We start from the raw sequence: 23,002 nt of genomic DNA, 5'->3' as shown, positions 1-23,002 counted from the left end.
CGCTCTCCCCATGCGCTGGGGTAAGGAACGGCCAGGAATATTCTGGACCGAGGGAGGGGAAGAAAGAGAAGGTGATGAATAACTTGAATAAATCTGCAAGGGAGCTGAGGGGGAGGGAAGGCGGCAGTGGGTCATGTGAAGCACAGTCATGCTGCGGGCCCGATGAACAGGCACAGAGGGGCACCCGGGGGGACGACGCGGCCGGGTGTGTGTGGGGCGCTGCCCGCCATGGCCACAGCCATGCCCCCTCCCCACCCGGAGCGCCGCCATGCGGGGACACCGCCCGCCCTCCGCGGGCTCGGCGCCGCTCGGCAATTTCCGCCACGCGAGCCGAGCCTATTTCCGTTGGCCGGGGCCAGACGGGCTTTATGTCTGCCAGCGGGGCGCGCATGCGCGGCGGCCGCCGCCATCTTACGTTGTCTCTCGCCTGCCCTCCCCTTTGGCGAGCTTTCCCCTCCCCCCCGCAGCCCGGCGCAGCGCCCTCCCTCCAGCGCTCCGTGAGGAGACGGGGCCGGGCCGGGGAGAGACCCGCGGCAGCGGGGAAGCCGGGAGAGACCCGGAGGGAAGAAAAGGACGGGGCAGACGCGCAGGCGGGAGAAGGACGGATCCCAGGCGCGGTTCTGCGGAGGAAGAGCGGGTGCCGCCTGTTATAAAGGGGGAGGAGGCGGAGGGGGAAGGAAGAGCGTGCGGAGCGGAGCCTCCTCCAGAGACAGCCAGACACAGAGGGAGGAGAGAGAGGCTGCCTGGCTGGCTCCCCCTTTTTCCCTCCCTCCTTTTCATGGACTCTCTTGTTGGGCTGCTGCTGCTTTTCTCCCCTCCTTATTCCGTCTCTTTAATACCCAAAATGATTCAGCTCCATGGCTGCCACTGACGGGGATGTCCCTGCCCGGCTCAGCCTGCCGCTGCCGCCCTGCTGTGCGCCAGTCCTGTACGTATCTGCGTTCCTACTACTGCTACTACAGCGGTGATGGCGAGGGGCGCCGGCCGCCTCGCCGGGCTGCCCTGAGGGCCCGCCGGCTGCCCTCCCCCCGCTGAAGAGGTGGAGGAAGCGGTGGCCCGGCGGCGGCGCCCGCCGTGGGGAGGGCGGTTCTGCCGGCGAGCCGCGGCGCCCGGCTGAGCCGCGGAGAGGAAGGGGCTCGCCCCCGGGGCCGGTCGGGTACCGGGGGTATTTCCTCCGCCCGCTGCCCACCCACCCCCCCCGGGAGAGGCGCAGTCGGGGGGCGGGAGGGGGCGGCCGAGGAGGGGGGTGGTGGTGGAAATCAAAAGGGGGTGGGGGGGGGGGGGAGGAGAGAGGGAGAAAGAAAGTGAATGGCGGATGATTGGAAGTGTCACATTCAGAGGCGCTAATCTAGAGGCGGCAGAGGACCGGTCCTCGCCCCCTCCCTGTCTCGGAGGGGAGGAGGAGGAGGAGGGGGGTGGTTAGCGGCGGTGCCGAGGCGCCTCAGCCCGTGCTCTGCGGGAGCCCGGAGGGGGGGGGGGGGGGGGTGTTGTGCGTGGTGTCTCTCTGCCTTACCGTGAGCGCAAAGCTAACCGTGTCTGTCTGTGTGTGTGTCTGTCTCTCTCCATACCGGGGGACTGCACTCTTAAAATACACCCGATACAATGCACCAGACTGACTCAGCCGCAGACATTAGTGCTAGGAAGATGGCGCACCCGGCAATGTTTCCTAGAAGGGGCAGCAGCAGTAGCAGCGGCAGCAGCTGCGTTACTGCTCCCACTGCACCAGGTACCGGCGTTGGGAGCGCTGCCCTCTCCGCCGAGGATTATCAGCCGCCTTTGCTGGTCCAGCCGCCGCCTTCATCTCCTGCAGCATCTTCATCAGCGGGTCCACAGCCGACACCCCCTCCTCCACAAAGCCTGAACCTTCTCTCGCAGTCTCAGCTCCAGCCACAGCCTCTTGCACAGACCGGAGCGCAAATGAAAAAGAAAAGTGGCTTCCAAATTACCAGTGTGACCCCTGCCCAAATATCAGCTAGTATGAGCTCTAATAACAGCATAGCTGAGGATACAGAAAGCTACGATGACTTGGATGAGTCCCACACTGAAGACCTGTCGTCTTCAGAAATCTTGGATGTTTCTTTATCCAGGGCCACTGACTTGGGAGAACCTGAGAGGAGCTCCTCTGAAGAGACTTTAAATAACTTCCAGGAGGCAGAAACTCCTGGGGCTGTTTCTCCCAACCAGCCTCATCTTCCTCAGCAGCATGCTCCTCTGCCTCACCACCTACAGCAGAGTGTTGTGATCAATGGAAGTGTTCACCCCCATCACGTTCATCACCACCACCATCTTCACCACCACCATCATGGACACCATCATCCGTCGCATCCTGGGGTGGGCAGTGCCCCGATTTCTGGAGGACCACCGCCCAGTCCATCATTTAGAAGACTATCAACAACTGGAATCTCTGACAATGCTACATCAACTGCACCAGTTTCTGCTGCATCATCCACTGGTTCCCCGGCATCTGTCGTGACTAATATCCGCACTACAAGTACTCCTGGCAATTTAGGTGTAAGTCCTGCTACTGGAACTAGTACCTTAAATAATATGGGTGGTGGCAGTTCTAGTGTGGCAAGCAGTGTGCTTGGTACTATAAATTTAAGCAACATCACAAGTACTGGTAATGTAAATGCTTTGTCTGGAACTAGCAGCAATGTTAATGTGAATATCTTGAGTGGTGTTGGCAATGGTACGAGTGCTTCCTCTAGTGTCATTAACAATGTTACTAATCCAACTGCAGGAATGGCAGTGGGATCAAGCCAGCAGCAGCCTGCATCTGGCACATCAAGGTTTAGGGTTGTAAAATTAGATTCTAGTTCTGAACCTTTCAAAAAAGGTAGATGGACTTGCACTGAATTCTATGATAAAGAAAACACTGTTGCAGTTTCAGAAGGAGTAGCAGTAAACAAAGCAGTAGAGACGATAAAACAAAACCCGCTTGAAGTGACTTCTGAAAGGGAGAGCACCAGTGGGAGTTCTGTTAGCAGCAATGTAAGCACACTGAGTCACTATACAGAAAGTGTGGGAAGTGGAGAAATGGGAGCACCTACTGTGGTACAGCAGCAAGCGTTTCAAGGTGTGGGTCCGCAGCAGATGGATTTTAGCAGCGCTGCTCCTCCGGCAATTCCAGCATCTAGTATACCACAGAGTGTTTCTCAATCACAGCTTGCACAAGTCCAGCTGCATTCTCAAGAAGTAAACTATCCACAGCAGAAGCCAGGGGTCCAACCTCCTGCACAGGCCAGTCTAACCACTGTTACAGGGGTTCAGCCTGCCCCAGTTAATATACTAGGTGTATCCCCATCTATGGGCCACCAGCAACCTGCCATTCAAAGTATGGCTCAACAGCAGCTACCGTATTCTCAGCCGGCGCAGCCTGTGCAGACTTTGCCAGTTGTACAGCAGCAGCAGTTGCAGTATGGACAACAGCAGCAACAGGCAGTTCCTACGCAGATGGCCACAGGTCACGTTAAGCCGGTGAACCAAAGCTCTGTTACCGGGACTATGCCAGACTACATTCAACATCAGCAGATCCTTCAGTCTCCAGCCCCTGCCATGCAGCCCAGTTCTACGGGAGTAGGAGCAGGGCAGCCAGTTCCCGTTGCTCAGGCACAGAGCATGCAGCCTTCAGTACAAGCACATCCAGCTGCTGCCCCAGCTCAGCCTGTTGCACATGCTCCAGCAGCGATACCAGGTGTTGGTACCAGTGGTCAAATGCTGAATGTTGGGCAGCAAGGAAGCGTAGCCGCTGTGGTGCAACCACCATCTGCTGCAAACCAAATTCCACCTCCAGTTATGCCGTCAACGGCTGCTCCTCCATCTTCACAAGTAGTGCAGCCTGTGCAGACAGGAATAATGCAGCAGGGATTGCAGGCTAGCGCTTCAGGCCTTCCTCAGCAAATGGTCATTGCTCAGCAAAACACCTTGTTACCTGTACAGCCACAGGCACAAGGAGTGGAATCTGTAGTCCAAGGGATGACTGGGCAGCAGCTGCCTGCAGTTAGCCCTATACCTTCTGCTAGTACTGTTCCTGCACCAAGTCAAGCTGGTTCAGCTGTGCCTCCTGGCATACCTTCTGCTTCTATAGGTTTGGGACAGCCACAGAATATAGCACAAGCTTCAGCTGTGCAGAATGGGAATTTGGCTCAAAGTGTTAGTCAGCCTCCCTTGATATCAACAAGTATAGGTATGCCAGTGGCACAGAGTGTGCCCCAGCAGATACCGCTAAGCTCTACCCAGTTCCCCGCACAATCACTAGCTCAGTCAGTTGTAAGCCAAATCGAAGATGGCAGACGCCCTGCAGAACCTTCCTTGGTGGGTTTACCTCAAGCTGCTAGTGGCGAGAGTGGTGTTGGAGCATCAGCCGTTTCAGATGGTGGTAGCAGCAACGTGCCATCCTCTGCTTCCCTCTTTCCGCTGAAGGTGCTACCATTGACAACTCCCCTCGTAGATGGTGAGGACGAGAGGTAAGAGTGCCTGTAACTTTATTAAAAGATAGACTGATAGTTTGATTTGCACTAACTTGCAGGTCTCGTTACAGCTGTTCTGTGAAATGAAGCGGTGTGATGTTTTTCTCTAATAAGAAATACTGTTTCTCAGGTCCCAGCGTGTGTAGGTATTATGTTAAAATACTTGTTTTCTTCTTGAGGGGGTGGGTTGTATTGATTATGCTCTGAAACTACTGTGTGGGTGAATTGTGTTTAACAATCTGTGACAGTGTGTATATTCCCATTGTATAGAGGAAGACAAAAGAATACTGTTGAATGTGGGTATGCTAGTGGTGATTGTAGTTTAGATTATTTATTATAGTATTTATTATACTGAAATAATTAATATTTATTGTTAGGTAGATTTTTTTTTTTTCACAAGCCTAGACTTCATCCTGCCTCAGCTTCTCTTTTTCAAGTACTGACTTTACTCAGGTTGAACCAGTTGCGAGCCTGTGGTGTATGTAGAAGCCTTCTCTTTGACAGCCAAGAGAGGCTTTAGGCAAATGAGTATGGTGGGAAAAGGGAGGTTCACCAACACTGTTGTGGCTCTTTAAATTGAACTTGGGGCACTTTTGGTCTTGGTGGTTTTGCTTCAAAGCATTAATCCATTGTGAGAGCTGCTCAGGCCTGCGAAGGGGTGGTGAGCCTTTCAATCTGGTGCACCCGTTCTGTGCAGTCAGAGTAAGGAACTGCACGTTCTCCCACCTTCACCTTTTCAAATAAATGACCCCTGGCTGGTCTTACTAGTATGTGCGTGTGAATATTCTCATTTCTTTGCCAGTGTGTGCAGAGAAGCTGTATCAGTTGTGAAAGGGTCTTGCGTGTGCAGGCTGAAGCAATCCGAACAGCAGTTTTAAAGTGCAATTGTTTGATACTAATTACACGTGAAAATTCCTCACCGTATTGACCTCTTGTGATATGTGTTTGCAAATGGTCGGGAAGACTGTGGTGGTTCTGCCAAAGAACTTCTTGTCTAAGAAGCAGCAACATTAATTGGAGAAGTAACTTTAAGATAAATAACCTGCCTTGAGATTGTGGGAGAGGACAGAAAGAACACTAGAAAAGAAAAAGTGAGACTCAGATGAGGAGAGAAAATAAAGCACTTAACACTTACGAGGTGGGAAAAATGCCATAGCAATAGGAGGTAAAGTACTTCTTAAATATCTTCTTGGTGCCATAACTTAAATCAGGAGTAATATCAGTGGCCAAACTTTATGTCAAAAAAAAAAAAGGTTGCTGGGAGAGGCTGGATTCTTTTCTTAATACTGAAAATACTAACTCTATCAGCAGTCTCTGATTATGTTGATCAGGAGGTGTTGACTGCCTTAGTGGCTTTCATCACGTCTTTCTAAGATGCCAGAGAGCTATAATGAGTAGCAGCTTGTCTTCCAGGAGTGCTAGAAGACAAGTTCCAACACTGTTTCTGATCATGTTTTTTTAGTCAATAAGTATGTGAAGGTGGTAGAAGACAGATTGAGGTGTTAAAGCCCACAGTGTCACCATGATGCTACTAGCAGTCAATTTTCTCAGAAACGTTTTTTGGTTTTCCTTCCTTCGATCTTTCTAAACCAGGACACTAATCCTTCTCTTCGTGGGTCCCGTTTGTGGTGGTGGTGTGTTGTTTTGTTTTGTTTCTTTTTTTTTGTTTTGTTTCTTTTTTTTTGTTTTGTTTGTTTTTTTTTTTGTGTGTGTTTTTTTTTTTTTTAACCAACCAACTGAAAAAGCCCCCTAAGCTTTCAGGGCATCCTAGCTGAGTAAGAGAATCAAACTCATTGATAGTGTTTTGGAAGATGACATTTGGCACATGACTGTACCCTGATTTTAAGAGCATATGTTAGCTGTTGGTAGTTTTTCCAGAATGTTTAAATCCCTCAGGGTAACAATAGCCAGAAATACCTTCTTCCTCTGTTATTTGGCTAGCCAAAGATCATATCCTTTCTTCCCCCGTGCACATTGCGTCTTTGTTCAATCTGTCATCTCCAGGTAGACTACACTTTTGTTTAGCTGCAGTTGGAAAATCATTTAGATTCTTTACATAGAGCAGGATATGACTCTATTAAATGGAGACCAAAAATAATTGTGTTTTTTTTTGCTTGTCAGTAGTGGTCAGTCACTTTTGTGTACAATTAGATAATTTACAGCAGGACTTCTCCCTGTATATCTGCCTGTAACATTAAAAACTTAGTCATATTGCTTCTGTTTCTGCTTCCAGGGAATTTCAGGGAGAGGTATTATTTGTATTGTCATCTTGACTGGAATTGCTTTTGGTCTGGAGCTCAGACCTCATCCCTCACTAAAGGTAGTGCAAGATATGCTGTTATTGTGCTTGACTCCTCACTTCCCTGGCCATCAGATGTTTGTAACTAGGGTTCTCTTGGGAGTTTTTTGCCTGTTTGTTAGATCATTCCCTCTTTTACAGGAGGTAAAGGGTAGCGTATTGTAAAAGTACATAAATGTTTAAGAAGCAGGTATACTGTAAATATGTGTGTATAAAATCCCCATTTCTCTCTCTCTCATGTGCACACACGTATATCACTGAAGATTTATATCAATACATCCCAAGTGATTCTAAACCTGGCAAGGGAAAAGGTAAGAGAAAGAAGTAAGTGATGACATAATTGGGCCAGTGAAGAAGCTGTAAAATTCCATTTAGTGTGCCTTTGAAAAAACATCTGACCCACGTAATACCTTGTTTAGATTAACACCCAGCTTTCCGTTAAACCTGTATACAATTACGTTTAAAGATGCACCAGTATCTTTAAGTCTTTAGCCCTGTTCAGTTTTTAGAATGCCATTTGCAGCTTTTCCTATGCCTGTTATCAGGGCATGGCCTTTTAAGTATAGACAGTGTGGAGTGTATCTGCTTTGAAAACTGTAACCTTTATTTTCTGATTTTTTTTTTTTAAATCTTCACTATGACTTGAAATAAGAGATGTTAAAAGTGAAAAAACTGGAAAATTAATTTGCAAACTACTGTTTGTTTGTATAGTTATAGTTTCTGTATTTAAAAAACCCCCACAAAACAAAACACCCCTACTCTTAGTTCTTCTGACTAATCTTTCTTCAGCCTGTTGGGTATGCTGTAGATGTTTGTATGTGGGTAAATTCATCATCTCTTCTAATACTTCAATCTACAAAAATGCAGGCTAGTTTTTTTGGATGTTAAGTATCTTTTTTTTTTTTTTTTTTTCCTTAGCTTGAATCATGGTATGCATTCATTTTAGTGCATCATTCTCATAGTTTCTTGGTTTTGCAGCAGTTACCTCAATTTATTCAGTTCAGTTATTAAATCCTGTCAATTTTAGACATGGTCTTCTAAGCTTAGTATTTCATTGCTCAAGCTATAGGAGAGGATTTCTTTTATTTTTATGCTTTTGATACTTAAGTATGGAAAATACATATTTATGTTGCAGTGAATTCTTTTGTATATTTATACTTAGTGTTGCAAAGTCAGTTTTGCATCTTTCTGGACAGTGTTTTATTATGCTTTAGATGCTTGCAGTAATATTTTGTACAGACTTGTATAATTCTTAAATTACCTGTGAAGTGAAAACTTAAAAAATCAATGTATTTTACAGCATTTATAAAGGCTGCTGGAAGTGAATTTAAAAATAACTTAATCGGAAACGTTGTTTACCATTACTCAAAAGCAGATTTTGTGAATGAAGGATAAGAGAACTAATAACTATCTGCCTGTCCTCTACAGGAAATGCTGTCAAGTTGCTTTCATCATTTAGTCTGATGCAAGTTGTTTTGACCTGCTTGTGCATTTCATCCAACAGTGAAGCAAAAGAGAAAGGAGGAAAAGGTGATAATAAATATGTAAAACTGACATAGAGATTTGAAGTGTATTCTTTACTAACTGACAATCTCTCACAATTTTGTTTTTGAAGAGAAATTTTTATTAAAAGATCCCTTTACAACTGGACAGAGGAAAAAAAAAAGTGGAGGAAATGTTTTCTGCATAGGATGTGTGTTTTGGCTTGTTAAGTCTGTGGAGAGGCTGGAAGATTAAAGCTGAATGTGAGAATTAAGAGACTTGTGAACAGCCTTTGAGAATCTCTAGTAGTAGTAACTAGTACTAGCTTGTAAAGCAAGAGTACGGTCAGGAAACTGGATGAATTTTCATCACGTATGCAAGTGTGTAGTACGAAGGTTGATCGGGTACAAATGAGATTTTTAGAGATGTAATTGAATACTTGTTGAAGATGTTAGTAAGCAGTAGTGAATGAACATATTAAAGTAGAACTGGAAGTTTGGATTAAACATTTTTGATGCGGTAACTATTTTGCATACTTATTTTGTAAGCTGTTTTAAAGTTTATATGGGCTTTTTTATTTGCTGTAAGTTTTGCTTCTGTGTATTTGATGAAAAAGGGCAAAGATACTTTTAGAAGATACTTCACAACAAAGGATTTGTGGTGGCTTAGCATAGATTTGTGGTGGTATTTTTTCTAATTGCATCCTAGGGGCAGTGTTGTTATTTTCCAGTTTTTGGATTTTAAACTTGCTTCAGAGTCCTGCCACCAATTTGAAAATTGCATATCTTGAGTTCTAGGAGACTGACTTTTAAAAAAGTCTCTTCGTATCTTCAATTTGGCTATTTATGGACCTTGAAAAAATAGTTACCCTCAGTAATGGCAAGTCACATGAGTAAAAAGAGAGCACTTCGGCAAAGAAAATGTGGTTGCTGTTGTGTCACGCTGAAAAGTCCAGCTTCTCATTTTGTCTGGTGAAATAAAATACCTACTGTTGGCAGAACTGACTGTGTTATCTCTCTGCTCTAAGTACAGAACAATGAGGAATTTAGGGTCTGCATCTTGTATGTCTGCTGGCCAGCTGTAGGTGGCAACACCTGTTTGGATGGACCTTTTTCTGGTATCTTTTATAGACACATTTTCTGCATGCCATGATATGCTTTGAACTAAGGATTGCTGCGGTGCTTGGCATTGTATTGTCTTCAAAGACAGGAAGAACCAACAAATTTCAGGGGGTTGTAAAAGCAGAAATTGAGCACTTAAGGCAGGTTGTTGGAGATGCTGAGAAACATACTTTTTCAAGTTTTGGCTGCTCTTTGGAAACTGTCAGTGTATAGGCAGACTAAATAATCTATGTATGTGTATGTAAAAAGAAACAAAATATTTAAAAATATTTCATGTGGAAAAGCAATCTTTGTTACTATCTCAGGATTTGCATTCTTTACGTTACAGGCTGATCTGCAAATTAGAATTATCCCTTTGTCAGTCTGTGTATTGGCAGTGAAGTGTTTCAGCCTTTACAAGTTACTGTGATCTAGAGAATGCAGCAACAGAGTAATGACTATAACAGTGGTAAGCTAGCAAAGTGATGAGGACGGGAGGGGAAAATAATTAAAAAAACCCCAAACAAACAAAAAAAACCACCCCAAACCTCCCCAAAATGTTAATGTACCTTGCTTAAGCATAAGTAAAAAGACGTATGGATAGTACACCTATGCTATAAAAAAACCCCTATAATAATGCTGTTCACTTTACAGCGGATAATAAACTAAATAAGCCTTTTCAGACCTGTCTCTAACTGCTTAGGAAGTAGATCAAGTTGTGAACAGTAGTATTGGTAGTACAGTCTTTTAGCAGAAGAAACTGCACACATGAGTATCAGTGTAATAATAGGAAGTATATTCTTGGTATGACCTTTTTGGGAATAATTTGTGAACTGGGTTTGCAGTTTGGTGTAGGTGAAACGTAGACAAGAATAGAAAAGAATAGTGTGTCTTTGTTCTCATTGATTTAAAGCACTGGTTCTTTTCTATTCTTGATTAATTTATGAGACTAAAATGTGCTGTGTGTAATATGTATTCTCCTTTAACAAATGTCAGAAAACTTTTTTTTAGAAGTAGGCCTATACCTTTCATTTACTGCACTTAGGCCACCAAAGGCAATGCTATTAAGCAAAAGCGTGCTTTAACAGCATACTAAGCAGGGACTAAGGGTAAGATTATTCAGTAAATTATTTCATGGTAATGATCACCGTAAATAAGGAACTAGTTTATTCTTTATGTGATTGTACAAGAAACCATAGCCTAAAGCTAAGATGGGAAGAGCTCTTGAGTGACTGGAGATACCACTTTATTTATTTTAGCCTGTTCTAAAGCATTTACAGAGTTACGAATAGCATGATGGAAGTGCAGCATAATGATGGCATCAAATTGGAGCTCCTGATCATCCTTCTGGCTTTAATGTCTTGCAACACTTCAGCTCTTGGTCTGTCTTTGGAATTTGCTAACAAAGATAGTAATTGTGCTATAGTCAGTTGTGGTGTAGAAACCATTATCAGTTCGTTTTGTGCAAGCCTCCAAACACCTATTATGCATTATCAGTGCTTGAAGCAGGATTTGGTTTGTGGTTGTAGTTATATGCAAAAGTCTTCATCTTCTACTGAAGCTGGAGAGACTTTCTTGAGGGAGAGATTTAGAGGTTATAAGTGTTTGGCAGGCAGGGATTGTAATGATCCGGTACATGCAGGTGCTAGAGAGTATTGCCTGTGATAGTTTAGGTATTTTGTCATTGTTGGTTACCTTACGGGCTTAATGACTTGCTCGTACCTAATAAATGAAGACTTCTGACTTTGGTGCTGTGCAGAAATTACGAATAGTACTTATCATAGTTCAAATACAACATTATGCTTTAATAACTGAACTTGTTCAATTTTATGAATTTTTTTGCACTTGCAAAGTAGAATCTTGAGCACTTGTTTTGGTAGAGTAGAAAAGTCACAGTAAACTTCTTCACCGTTTTTCTTTGAGCAGGCAATTCATTTGTTCTTACACTTTCTTTAAATTATTTTGGCATTATTTTTTGTAATTCAGAAATGACTCCTGAATTTTTTCTGCTCCACAGTCTTAGGATACACTTAACTGATCTTGACTTCATCTAAGCTGTTTTAATGCTGTTGGTAATTTAACTTTTTTTAACTTCAGTTAGTAACTTTCCAGAATTTCACTAGTGTTTTTATCACAATATTTAAAATTGGAGAAAGTGTACATTAAGCCTAAATATTACTACTGTAGTTTAAAATAATGCTGTATGAATTAGTAAAAAGACATTTAAACTGGGCTGTATAAACATAGGCATATGGTTTTTGTCTGAATGTTGCTCCATATGTATATATGAAGTTAAGCTTTCACTACTGTGCTAAGCATGAAAAATTCACGTGTAGGTATGTCTATATTTGGGCACTTAAGTCAGTGTGTGGTGTCATGTTTTTTTTAAATGTTTTTTCTTTGTGTTAAAGTGTTATACTGCTTTCATGAGGTGTGCAGTGTTGGTGAAGCTTCATATATTGAGTACATTTGACGATCAGGACATATATTTAAGTGCTATAGGCATTCAAGCTTGAAGCTCTTGTCCCAGTTTATGTTTCTCCATGCAGTGCAGGGCTAGCGAAGATCCAGGAGAGTCAATGTTAACTTTTCTTTGTTCAGCAGAGAACTGCTGGCTGAAGAAACTACCCTTTATTATTAGCCTTTCTTGCTGGGGGTTGTAGGTAGTGTACAAGCTGAAATGGGTGCAGAATTTTGAAAGTACGTTAGAATAATAGAGTAGGAAGTAAAGCAGTTTGAGGGTTTTTTGTTATTAAGGATTAAAAGTTTAGCACTTTTTTTGAAGATGACTGTAATCCTTGTAGAGGAACAAATGCAGGTACCACTGATGTTTGTGTTTTCTCAAGGAAACTTTCAGAAAACTGTGCATTGGATTTATTTTAATAAAACTTAAGGAGTATCTTGATCATCTGTTTATATACTTTTGAATAACCCATTCTTTTCAGTATAGTGGAGGAGTACGGTTTTAAAAGTCACTTAAACAGGCAGCAGAAGATCTGTAAGTTTAGGTCTAACAAAGATATGGATGGGCTCACAGTCTGTTAAAAAATTTAGACTATTTCTAGTAAGGTATAGATTTGATAGCAACTGGGAGTTGTTTGTAGAGTGTTTTCTAACCTACTCCTTAAATGTGCTAAACCACTTGGCCAGGCAAATTGTTTGAGCTTGTGTGTGGCTAAAGTACTTGTCCAACTTTCTTTGTATGTCTTTTGGGTTTTTTTTGGTTCTTTTAGCATCGATATCCAGCAGGAACTTTCAGGGCACTGATTTCTTCATGTGTATGAAGATTTGAACTTCAGCAGTTGCTTAAGCAACAGTATCAAAGTAATACTAGGGACAGTACTGAAAGCTGCGGAAAATGTGGATAAGCATTCAACAATAGTCTTAGTTTCTTATTGCATTTAGCGGTAGTTTTTTTTACTACTATACTGAAGTGCTTAAGGATGAGTTACGCAGATAAGGTAATTTCAGCACGCAGTGCTATTAGTGTATACTTATTTCTGTATCTTCAGTGTTACACTTGGTTCATTCCTGTAAGATCAGAAGGTGCAAATCAAATGTAAGTTACACCATTTTTTTTTTCAGACATTCTTTTAGGTGTAATCCATTGTCTCATGGGTCAGTAACAGTCCTAGTTATTGGTAACTGAGTGTTAATCTTTGGTGCCTACATACCTAGTCAGCAGTCCTTTTAATTGCATAAAGTGTTAAGTTTCTGAGCTTAGTATCTGTTGAGAGTTGCTTGTGCTTGGTTTAGAAATGGTATTTTCCTTTAAATCATTGTAAACAAATGTGTGGTATAGAAATACCTTTTAATGTTTTTTTCCAGTAACTTCAAACTCCCTGTGCAGTGTAGAGGGATGACATCGCTCTGTCAAGATGAGAGAAAACTTAAATGCCTTTTAATCTTCATCTGACCTTCACTTCATCCAACTCTCAGTTGTGTGTAGATGAGGGAGAGATGATGACTGGCAGTCATAACTTACATATAAGAAACTGTAGAAATCAAATAATTCCAAATGTAACCATACTAAATTTGTGTTTCTAAATATTTAGTGCTGTTGTAGCTAGTAAAGAAGATTATGATTAAAAATAAAGCCAGTAACTCATGTATGATTGCTTTGACTTCTATTGTGACTGCAATTTTGAAATATTTCTCTTATTTTAAAGAAGAGGAAGTGAAAGCTGCTCAGGCAGGATCTGAATTGTGAGTGAGTTGTTTGGCATATATTGCCTATGAGTTGGGATAAGTGTAGTTTAAAAAAAACCAACCCAGAAACAGGCCCCCCCCCCCCCCCCCCCCCCCCCCAAAAAAAAAAAAAACCCAAAAAACAAACCAACAACAAAACCCTCTCCTCCAAAACTTCTGTAGATTTCCTGGAAGATTATTTTCGGCTTGGTAATTTTACTGGATGTATGTAGATGTGTCAAAGTATCATAATGTGTTTTTATGCCGTGTGAAAAGATTCCGTGTTTCTCTGAGGAAGTCTGTGGACTATAAACTGCATTTTAATTCTTACTTCGAGGTTGAGCTTGACAGAAGTAGGGTGCTTTCGTTTCCTCTAGGATTTTGTGAGGGTTCATGCAGCAGTGCCTGCCCTATAGAAAGGCATGTAAAGGGAAGCAGAACAACTGAGGGTGTTTTGTGATTGTTGTGTGTGTGGAAACTAGTGCACGGTATTAATTGTCATTGTCCCCTGGTGTCACTTGCAGTACAGGATTCTCAAACTCTGAGTGTCTCTGAAATCTAGCAAGGAAGGATTTTTGTAGTAATAATTAGTTTATATTCAGCATTATGGTTTGTTTATGTTACGAACTGTTTAGTGAAAATCCTGACCTGGCCTTAACTTGAAATGTCTACTAAACATCTTGATTAATTTTTTTTTTGGAAATTCTTTGGTGAAAAATTCTGAATGCTGCGTATCTGTACCCATGCATATGAGAACATATAAAGCTTAATTCTTTTTTTTTTAAAAAAGAACCCTAAACAAACCTGCTGGTGAGAGAAGGAGCAATTGCTGCTCTTACGGTTTCATTTATTGCATTCCTACAAAATAAGACCAAGTGAAAATAAAAGGAACCATGAGTTAATGACTACATATTTTAAGTACTTGTTAAATAATTTACTGTAGCACTCAAATGAATTCAAGGTATAAATGTACCTCTTTAATCTGTTGAATGAGGTTATTATGTTAAGAATGGATCAGCATATTGCACTGCCAAGTCTGTCTTTAGCAGGCCTAATATCCTAAATTGGGTGAAATGGCAAGTTACTCATAAATGTTCAGGGAATGGTGCAGGATGTGCATGTGCCTCTATGTTCTTTTCTTTCCAAGTTTGCGAGACTCTTTCCAATTCTGTAATTTCTTGTGAAAGGGAGGAGTTCCTGAGCACGTTATTTCATTGGAGAGAAAGGAGGGAGGAAAGGTGGTATGAAATGTTTATAATGGTGGTTTTGATTTTCTTCTTTCTTTTTGCTGGCGGGCAAAGGAATTTTAATTTTTAAAATGATATCAGGCATGCGTGTGTTACAGCCAAGTATATGCAGTTGTTGGCAATACAGCCTCTTCTTATTTATGGGTTAGTAGCTAGAAGGCCTGTTTGTGAGTTGGGTCTCAGCTTTGCTGGCTGCTTTATAACAAAGAGCAGAAAAGACGATCCTGAAGGACTTGCTGTCTGATGTCCATATAATTTCTGAATTGGTTTTAAAACAGTGATGCTTTAAAGCAGGAAAAATCTTAAAATGTTTTTAGTGCTTCATGAAAAAAACAGCAGCAAAGCAGGTTAGTAATCCATATATTCCTGTAGAGATGTCCCCTGTTAATAATGAAGTACACCATCCCTGGTATACTGCTGCATTGAAAATTGAGTCACCCTTTTGCCATGAAAGCATGGATTAGCGTCTTTTGTAAGGTTTCACTGACTTTGCTCTTGGGATGTGTAGATTCTTAGTGCTGCTTGCTTATGCTGGAGCATAGTGAAGTAATGCAGCAGCCTTTTTGTTTCATTGGAATTTAACATGGAAATGGTAGATCGTGATTTGCATGAAGGTATTTTCAGCTTCTAGAGAGTACTGTGATCTGTGGAAGGGGAAAAATAAATATTAACGTGTTATAGCAGACAGTTGTGGCTAGCAGTAGTTATCTTCACTTTCTGTGTTTGTCTGACCATCAGAATCGGATCTCTGGGTATTTTTAATGTGTACATTTACTGTCCAAATGCTTAAAATATTTAGAACATGCTTTTTAGTGCCTATGAAGCTATTGGATGAAAGTATTTTCTCTGAAAGCATCACAAACAGTCCTCCAAAGAATTCCATAAAGGACATCAAATTGTGTTAAGTGTTCATATGTATTTTCAAATAGAAGATTGTCTTGATATTTACTCACCTAAAAAGTGTTTAAGCAAGCTGTGCAGCCCTCCCTCTTAATATGCTTTAGATGGAGAGATATTTAAGGAAGCTTGCCTTTTTTTAAGGTTTTATTTTTAAAAGGAGTTCCTTCCTACTCCAGCCTCTGAACATGACTAAACCATTCTTAAATGTTTCAGGAACATGTACATTTTATGAATATCTAAAATGTTTTATTAATTTTTATGTTTCAACAACAAAAATCCCCAAAACACTGGGATACCTTTTTGTAAATGATGGGAGTTTGCATATTATATTAGATGGAAGATCAAGTCAGATCAATGTAAGATCCATGCAGTTATCCAAAATCCCAAACACCCTTTCTTTCTTTCTTTTGCTTTGGCTTTTAAAAATCCTATAATTCAATGAATTTATAGGTACTCTGTAGAATTACTTTCTCAAAGTTGCTGTCAGATAGCTCTGGAACAAAAGTGCTTTATGATAGGCACTAGACTTGCTGTCTGTGATTTAAGAGGAAAGTTGATAGCTTCTGGGTTAAGTCTGTAGCCTTTGTGTATGCAGACGAGTCTTCCCATAGTTTTGTTACTGTGATCATTAGAACAGTCATGCTGATTGCATTCGTTGAATAATATTGCCATGTAGCTTTGCACAATTTGGCATAGGCAGCTTGGCAGTGTGAGTCCTGTGTTCAGAAATGTTCAAGTGTAAGTTTCAGTTTTCTGTAGTAAATTGTAATATGTATATGTAGAGCTTCTGTAAATTATATGCTAGAACTTCTTAAACAATGCCTTTTCTACTAAAAACTTCAGCTTTCTTGGACACCATTGTTAAAGATGTAACTATAATATGAAAAATCTTATAATATGAAATGAGTATCTTCTGTAGCATTTTATATACTAAATATATACTCTATCCTAAGGTATACATTTATAATGAAGTTATTAAAATGATTTGACTCTGTGCTAAATACTTCAAGCATGATGGGTGAACACTGAATATTTTGATTTTTGCTCATCTGTTGAATGTTTTCAGCCACTGATTTGTTGTCTGCTTCTAATGAAGAGACAAGATTTAGGAAAAAAAAAAAGCCCTTTCAGAAATCATGAGGTTGCTGGAAAGATCTAAATTTTACTTCAGAAATAAGAGTTAAAAGAAGTAACTACCATTGGTAGTCTAATCTGCCTAAAGTGACCACAAAAGAAATGTACCAAACATAATTGCTGGGAAAAGCAGGCTTTTCCTTTATGAAAGAAGATCCAGCCATGTCTGAGTACTATTTAATTACAGTGTCTGTCAGTGAATGTGACTAGTTTCTGTGAGATTGTCCTTAAGCAGTAAACAAAGGTTGTTTGTAATCTCAAACTGGTAAGAAATGGTTTGAAATGCGGTATCTTGAAAAGAGATTTGCAATTTTTTCCGGTGAAATAAGCAGTTTTTCTCTCTGTAAGTATATTGATGTTAGTGGGTTGAATTAAGATTGCACAGACATGAAACATGAAAATTAAGACTATCTCTTCAGTTCTGGCTTTTCTGAAAACTAAAACTAAATAGAAATTGGGTTTGAAACATGGCAATGAGCACGTAAAATGCCAGGATGGCTGCTGCTGACTGGGCAACTTGGTCTTCTTGAAGGACATACTTGTGTTAATTCATCTAATCGAGTAATTGATAATAGAAGAAAGAGCTGCTGAAGAAGGGAGCTGCATAGAGCCCTGTGAAGAGCTTGAAAATCCTGAATTGAGGTTTGCATTTTGGAGCAGTTTGTAATGGAAATTTCTGAACTTTAGCATTCTACAAGAAAGGTATCTAGAAATGTATGTGCTTCTCTTATCTTCAATACAACTTCTTGGGAAGGAACAGAAGAGTTTCTCTCTACTCCCTCTTGATGGCTTATGGCCAGACGCCTACTGCCATAGGAAGAAGTGACTAGTGGAGAAGCTTTTGGCCAACTAGAGTGGGTTTTGTAGAGTCTGGCTAGTATGGCCAGGTGGTGTGGGAATGCTGTATATCCTTAGAAGTGACTGTTTTAATTGATACTTAACTGTTGAGGCCAGCACCTTCCAGAATTACAAGCAATAGAAGCAATTGGTTGATATTAATTGTAGATTTACCAAGTTAGCATGTTTTATGTGCATGCAGGTTTGTGTGCCGGTAATTCCTTTTGTCAGACTGTGGGAAGACCTACTTTTGTATTATTTTCCCTTCTTTGTTTTCCTAGAGGGTCACTCTTACTTAACCAGGAGCCCTTTGTATTGTCCTGGTCTAGGTTTGCTTGCTCCTAGTGTCTGGTGCCAGCAGGAAGCGGAGCCAGTGTTAGGGCCAGTGGCTTTCCTTTTCTCTTACTTGACACATACATTCTCCAAGTACAAGAGAGTGTCTTATCTGGTCACTTTTGTCTGCCTAAGGATTTACCACTCTTACCCACTATTACTGTGGTGAATTAATATGATTAAGAGTTCCAAATCTGTTGCCAAATGTGCCAAATGGTCATTTGGTTTTGGTGTGGACAGATACAAAGCCCAGAATGTCCATCTTGTAAATGAAATGAGTACTTTAACTTGAGCCTTTGAAAACAAAAAGCTAATGAGTTAAGGCCTACAGTGTTGCCGGAGCTTGTCTTACAACATCTCAGAATTCAATTGTGATGTTGTATTTTTTTAAATGACTAAAGACGGGCTACAGGGATTAGAAAGAATTCAAAATGAAATGACAAAGTAATACCTAAATCAAGAAACAAATCTCTAAAGCTGAATTGTAAACCTACATCAGACTTTTGATTGACACAATGACTTATAAGGAGCCTAAAGCTATGATAACATATCCACTTTTTTGTACTTTAAATTATAAATGAGAACTAGTTTAGAACAAGATCTGGACCTTACTTGCCCTCAAATAATTTGTGAACAAAAGGACACAGGTAAAATGGCCTTGGCTAATTTTGAGAAGGGCTTTGTCTGTGGAGCTCATTGCCACAAGATACTGTGGAGGCTGAGAAGTTAGCAGCACTTGAAGGAAAAAAAAATATATGAGTACAGGTGTGTTATGTATGCTTATGTAGAAAACTATACAGAAATATAATATTACATGGAAAAGTAATTACTTTTGGCTTCAGCTTCTAGGACTACTTCTAGCTAATTCGGGGTAAGCAAGGACATCTTTTTGAGACAGATTTTCTGTATCTACCTCTTTCACTTTTTGCAGTGACTTATGAAGTATTGGGTGCTGGCAACTGTTGAAGGTGGGATACTGCTCCATACCTTCTTATTGCAACCTGGAAATAAACTACAACTTAAAAGATTTTTTTTTTTTTTTAAATTTACACTTTATTGGAAATAGAAGTATGAGGGCAGGAGAGGAAACTAATAGAGTCAAATGGAAAAACACAGGTACAGAAGGCCATACCCTTAACTGTTGTTTGTAGAAATGTGAAATGATCGCAATTGATCCCATGGCTACTAAAGAGCTAGCTGGGATGCAATGATGTGTTACTGACTTTATGGAGTAGCAAAAGTTTAGAGGTTGTTGCATCCTTAAAGTAAGGAAAAGTATAACAACTGCCATACTCTTTCAAAGCATAGGTCAGAAATTAAGATGTCATGTAAGCAGAAGCAAAATATTTACAGTTTCATTAACCGCAAAAACACTTACTCACAATAGTTATTTTTCAGGAAGCTGTTCTCGTGCTTGAAAAATGTAATGGTCGGTGCAGCAATGGCTTAAAATAGCATTTTGGATACTGTAGCGCTGGCATTAGAGCCCCATTGGCAAACATCCAGGAGGCCTGTAAAAGAAGAAAAATGCTTTAAATGTTAAAGCTTCAAAAGGCAACTTCTGATGTTTAAATTTTCTAAAATTTTAAAATTATATGCCTATTTAACAAAATATTAGAGAGTGAGCTTAAAATCCTGTAAAGAGTCACTTGACAGAAACAATTCTTACGGGCAGCACAAAATAATCAACTCTGTTATAGGAGTGAATGACGGGGAGCTACCTGTGAAGAATTACTGAAGTTGTAGAGAGTGAAGTGGTAGCTGCACAAGTGAGGTAAAAAGAAATAAACTTCAGCAGCTGGATTTTTCCGTTCTCCCTGCTTGTGTATTTTTCAAATGCATACTTGTATGTCAGGATACACTGTAGGCCTTTCTATGGTAGTTCTTAACCACTAAACATATTTATATGTTTGTAAATATGTGATGGAATTGAAGTATGTCATTTGTCCTTTTGCAGGACGCTGCAGGTACCAGGAAGAGGGATGGCTTTTAGCAGCCTCCTTCCCTGCTCTTCCCAGAGTCATCCTTGGTAGTTGCATCCTGCCTCAGGGGAGGAAAGATGCTTTCTGTTGTGATAACCTCTCTTAGAGTATCTGTGGATAACTCCATTAGCTGTTGCTAATGAATGAATAGGCAAGTAGCAAGCATTTAAAATTACCGGGTTCTCAATTTTACTGCTGCCTGCAAAGGACTCTGAATAAAAGATGTGAAATGCTTACTGCGCTGCTTCTTCCAATTCTGTCAGGTAAATGCTGTTACCGAAGTTGCTCTGAACTGTCTTCATAGTTAAAAAAAAAAAAAAAGAGAACGTGACAGTTCAGCTTGATTAATGCCCGTGTGGTTGCGTTTGCTACCAGGGCACTAGTAGTAATTTTAAAGAGTGGTACCAAGACTCTGAGATCTGGCATAACTTTTTTCGAAACACTCCCTCATCACAGTGCTGCTTTTTCAAATTCTTTAAGTAAGTACCATTGAGGAGGAATTTGACTTTACGCTACTAATAAATTCTGGAGCACGTTTTTCAGGACTTCCAGGTTTCTGGAGTTGCTGGCATATCAGATGCTCTGCAGATCAGCAAGCATGTCAGAGATCACTAAACCCTGAAGGAGACAAGTAGGCTACTTAGGGTTTTTTTTCTGACTTCATTAGAACTTCTAGTTTGTAATATATTGAAAATAGCTTTCTTTTCATTGTGTTGTATTTGTTTTAATCCATCCAACAGCAGAACACTTACACAGAGTACAATGTGTATATCTTGTCCAGTCTATGGAAATGAATGTTTTACTTAACGAGTTTGTGCTTGGACAAGACCTGAATATGGTCACTAAAAGAGTACCATTGTGGGAAGGACTTAAGAAAAGCCCCAGGTACCTCATCTGCCTGTTTCTCTCCTTATGGTGTGGCTATTTGCTATATATTAATATTGTATTTGATCTACAGCACCTGTTCCTGGAATCCTACTTCAGAAGCTGGAGGAGTCTGCAGACTTTTCAGGGGTTGTTCTTGGTGTTTGGAGAGGATGTTTGATTAGATCTTAAACTGGAGTGTGATGTGGATTATACACAAATAATGCAATTATGTTGCAAGTTAGCAGTAAAATGAGTAACAAATTTAGAAACGCAGGAAGCCTGTTTATCTTGTTTTAAATAGAAAAAGTTTGGCAAAACTTCTTCTTTTTTAATTAATCGCAATTACTAAACCCAATAAATTAAGTTAACATTTTCTAGATATCAAATACAAACTATCTCAAATGTCCCCTGTTGGCTGCAACATCAGGTAGCATTGGAGGGAATTAGTGTGGTTGGCTTAAAATACAACATTCAGAAAACAAGGTAATATACTCCAAGTCATTGTATGGCATGTAACTAATGTATAAGACCAGTTAGCAAATGTGGTTTTGCTTAATGTTAGTGTCTTGGCATGAATTTCTATGCTTAATCCATTTTTTTATCTATAACCTGTTCTATGTTCATCTGGATTATCTTCCCATTGCCTTAATGAAGCATTTTGAATATGAGATTAGAAAGTGCTGTATAACACTAAAATAGGATTAGCCAAATGTTCTGTTTACACTTTGCTGTTCAGGAAATTTATTTCTTCCTCATGCTTGGATAGTCTGTGTTTGAAATTTGCTACATATTATTGTCTAGGTAGTACTGTAAAATGCTGTGTTTATGGGAACGCTACGGTGAGGAATTCTTCAGTTAGTTTTGAATATCTTAAACTTCTCAGGAAATGGGTATAGAGTTGTTGGGAGTGGAATAAAATACCCACAAAGAAACAACAACCATAATCCGTATTATATTAGTGCTTACCACGTGCCACATCTTGCTCAAGTCTACTGGAAGAGGGACAAACATGAGCATTTTACATTCTTGGAAGATAAACTGTGTGCTAAAGATTGGGGAGGGGGATGCAGCCACATGTATAAACTAGTTAGCTGTAGCTTTACTCTTAAGAAAATGTACTTGACCCTCTCTAAAGTAACTTTGTTGATTCCTCTATAAAGCATCCTAGGAGAAAGGGTCTGAAGAGGTTGGTGACTTTATTGGTCTGTGTGTTTTGGACTTGATCTGTATCATGAAGACAGCAATTTGTATATCGCTGAGCAATGCAGGACAGCGGGGTATTTGAAGCTGAGGAGTAGAAGCTTTACTGCAGGGGAAAACTATGCTCATGAAGGTGATTAAGTAGCCAAAATAGAGGACAAAGAAGTGCTGATAATCAGAACTAAAAGGAGTATGTTCTTAAGAAAGAAATCTTCTGGTGGGGAATGTTTATAAACACTGGTGGGTGAGGAGGGGCAGGTAGGAAGACAAACCCAAGTCTATGGACTGTAATATATCCTCTTCTTCCAGACATTACTCTGTAATAGTATATGTCGTTATAGCCCTTTATTTTAAGCTGCTGTACTTACTTAGTATGTTTAGATATATCTAATTAGACTGGCTAGCTCCTCTTTCAGAAGTGCAAGTGTTAATCTTGTCTTTTTATCTTCCATATTTATGGTACTGTGGAAACATTTTTTGAGATGTGTATGTAAGAATTGTATGTGTATGTGCTGCTTCCCACATAAAACAGGCTATGTCTGTGATGAACAGTTCAACAGTGTAAGGGGCTTAACTGCTCTGAACTAGCCAAGTAATTCTGTGGGACACTGGCTGCTGGGTTGGATAAGTTTATAAATCTAATTAGTCTAATATCTTCGTGCCAGTAATTTTAATAGGTGCTTTTTGCAAAAACTTCTGTTATGCAATCAGTTATGATTTCAGCAGAAGTGTTTGCACTATGCAATATTGGTTGTTATGCTGTGGGGATGGTTGGAATGTTATTTCTGCTGGATGAGGACTTAAGGTAAGATGCTCCTGATACTCTTTAGTTAGTTAGAACTAAGAAGTGTAAGTGTTGACTCTGGCCCTTGAAAAGAATTGTCACTGCTGTTTGCGTTTTGGAAATGATCATGCTTTTGTAATTAGGGGTTTGAGACTAATGGAAGAAAATGGTAAAAAGGGA

General features: G+C 40.5%; 1 protein-coding gene across 2 annotated transcripts in view; it reads left to right on the top strand.

The window, feature by feature from the left end:
• The first annotated feature begins 472 nt into the window (after window positions 1–472).
• Window positions 473–23,002, top strand: part of TSC22D1 (TSC22 domain family member 1) — a 95,901-nt gene continuing 73,371 nt past the window's right edge. The window contains exons 1-2 of one of the 2 annotated variants that reach the window (XM_068425027.1): window positions 473–928; window positions 1,612–4,466. In XM_068425027.1, the coding sequence (XP_068281128.1) occupies window positions 1,645–4,466 (2,822 nt within the window). In that variant the 5' untranslated portion in view covers window positions 473–928; window positions 1,612–1,644. Of the gene's footprint in view, window positions 929–1,602; window positions 4,467–23,002 lie in introns of those variants that run through there. The other variant, XM_068425026.1, reaches the window with a different exon arrangement.

The sequence above is a fragment of the Nyctibius grandis genome, chromosome 2, assembly GCF_013368605.1.
Source record: "Nyctibius grandis isolate bNycGra1 chromosome 2, bNycGra1.pri, whole genome shotgun sequence".
Taxonomy (NCBI): Eukaryota; Metazoa; Chordata; class Aves; order Nyctibiiformes; family Nyctibiidae; genus Nyctibius; species Nyctibius grandis.
The sequence above is the reverse complement of the archived record's forward strand: the minus strand, read 5'-3'. Positions and strand labels throughout refer to the sequence as shown.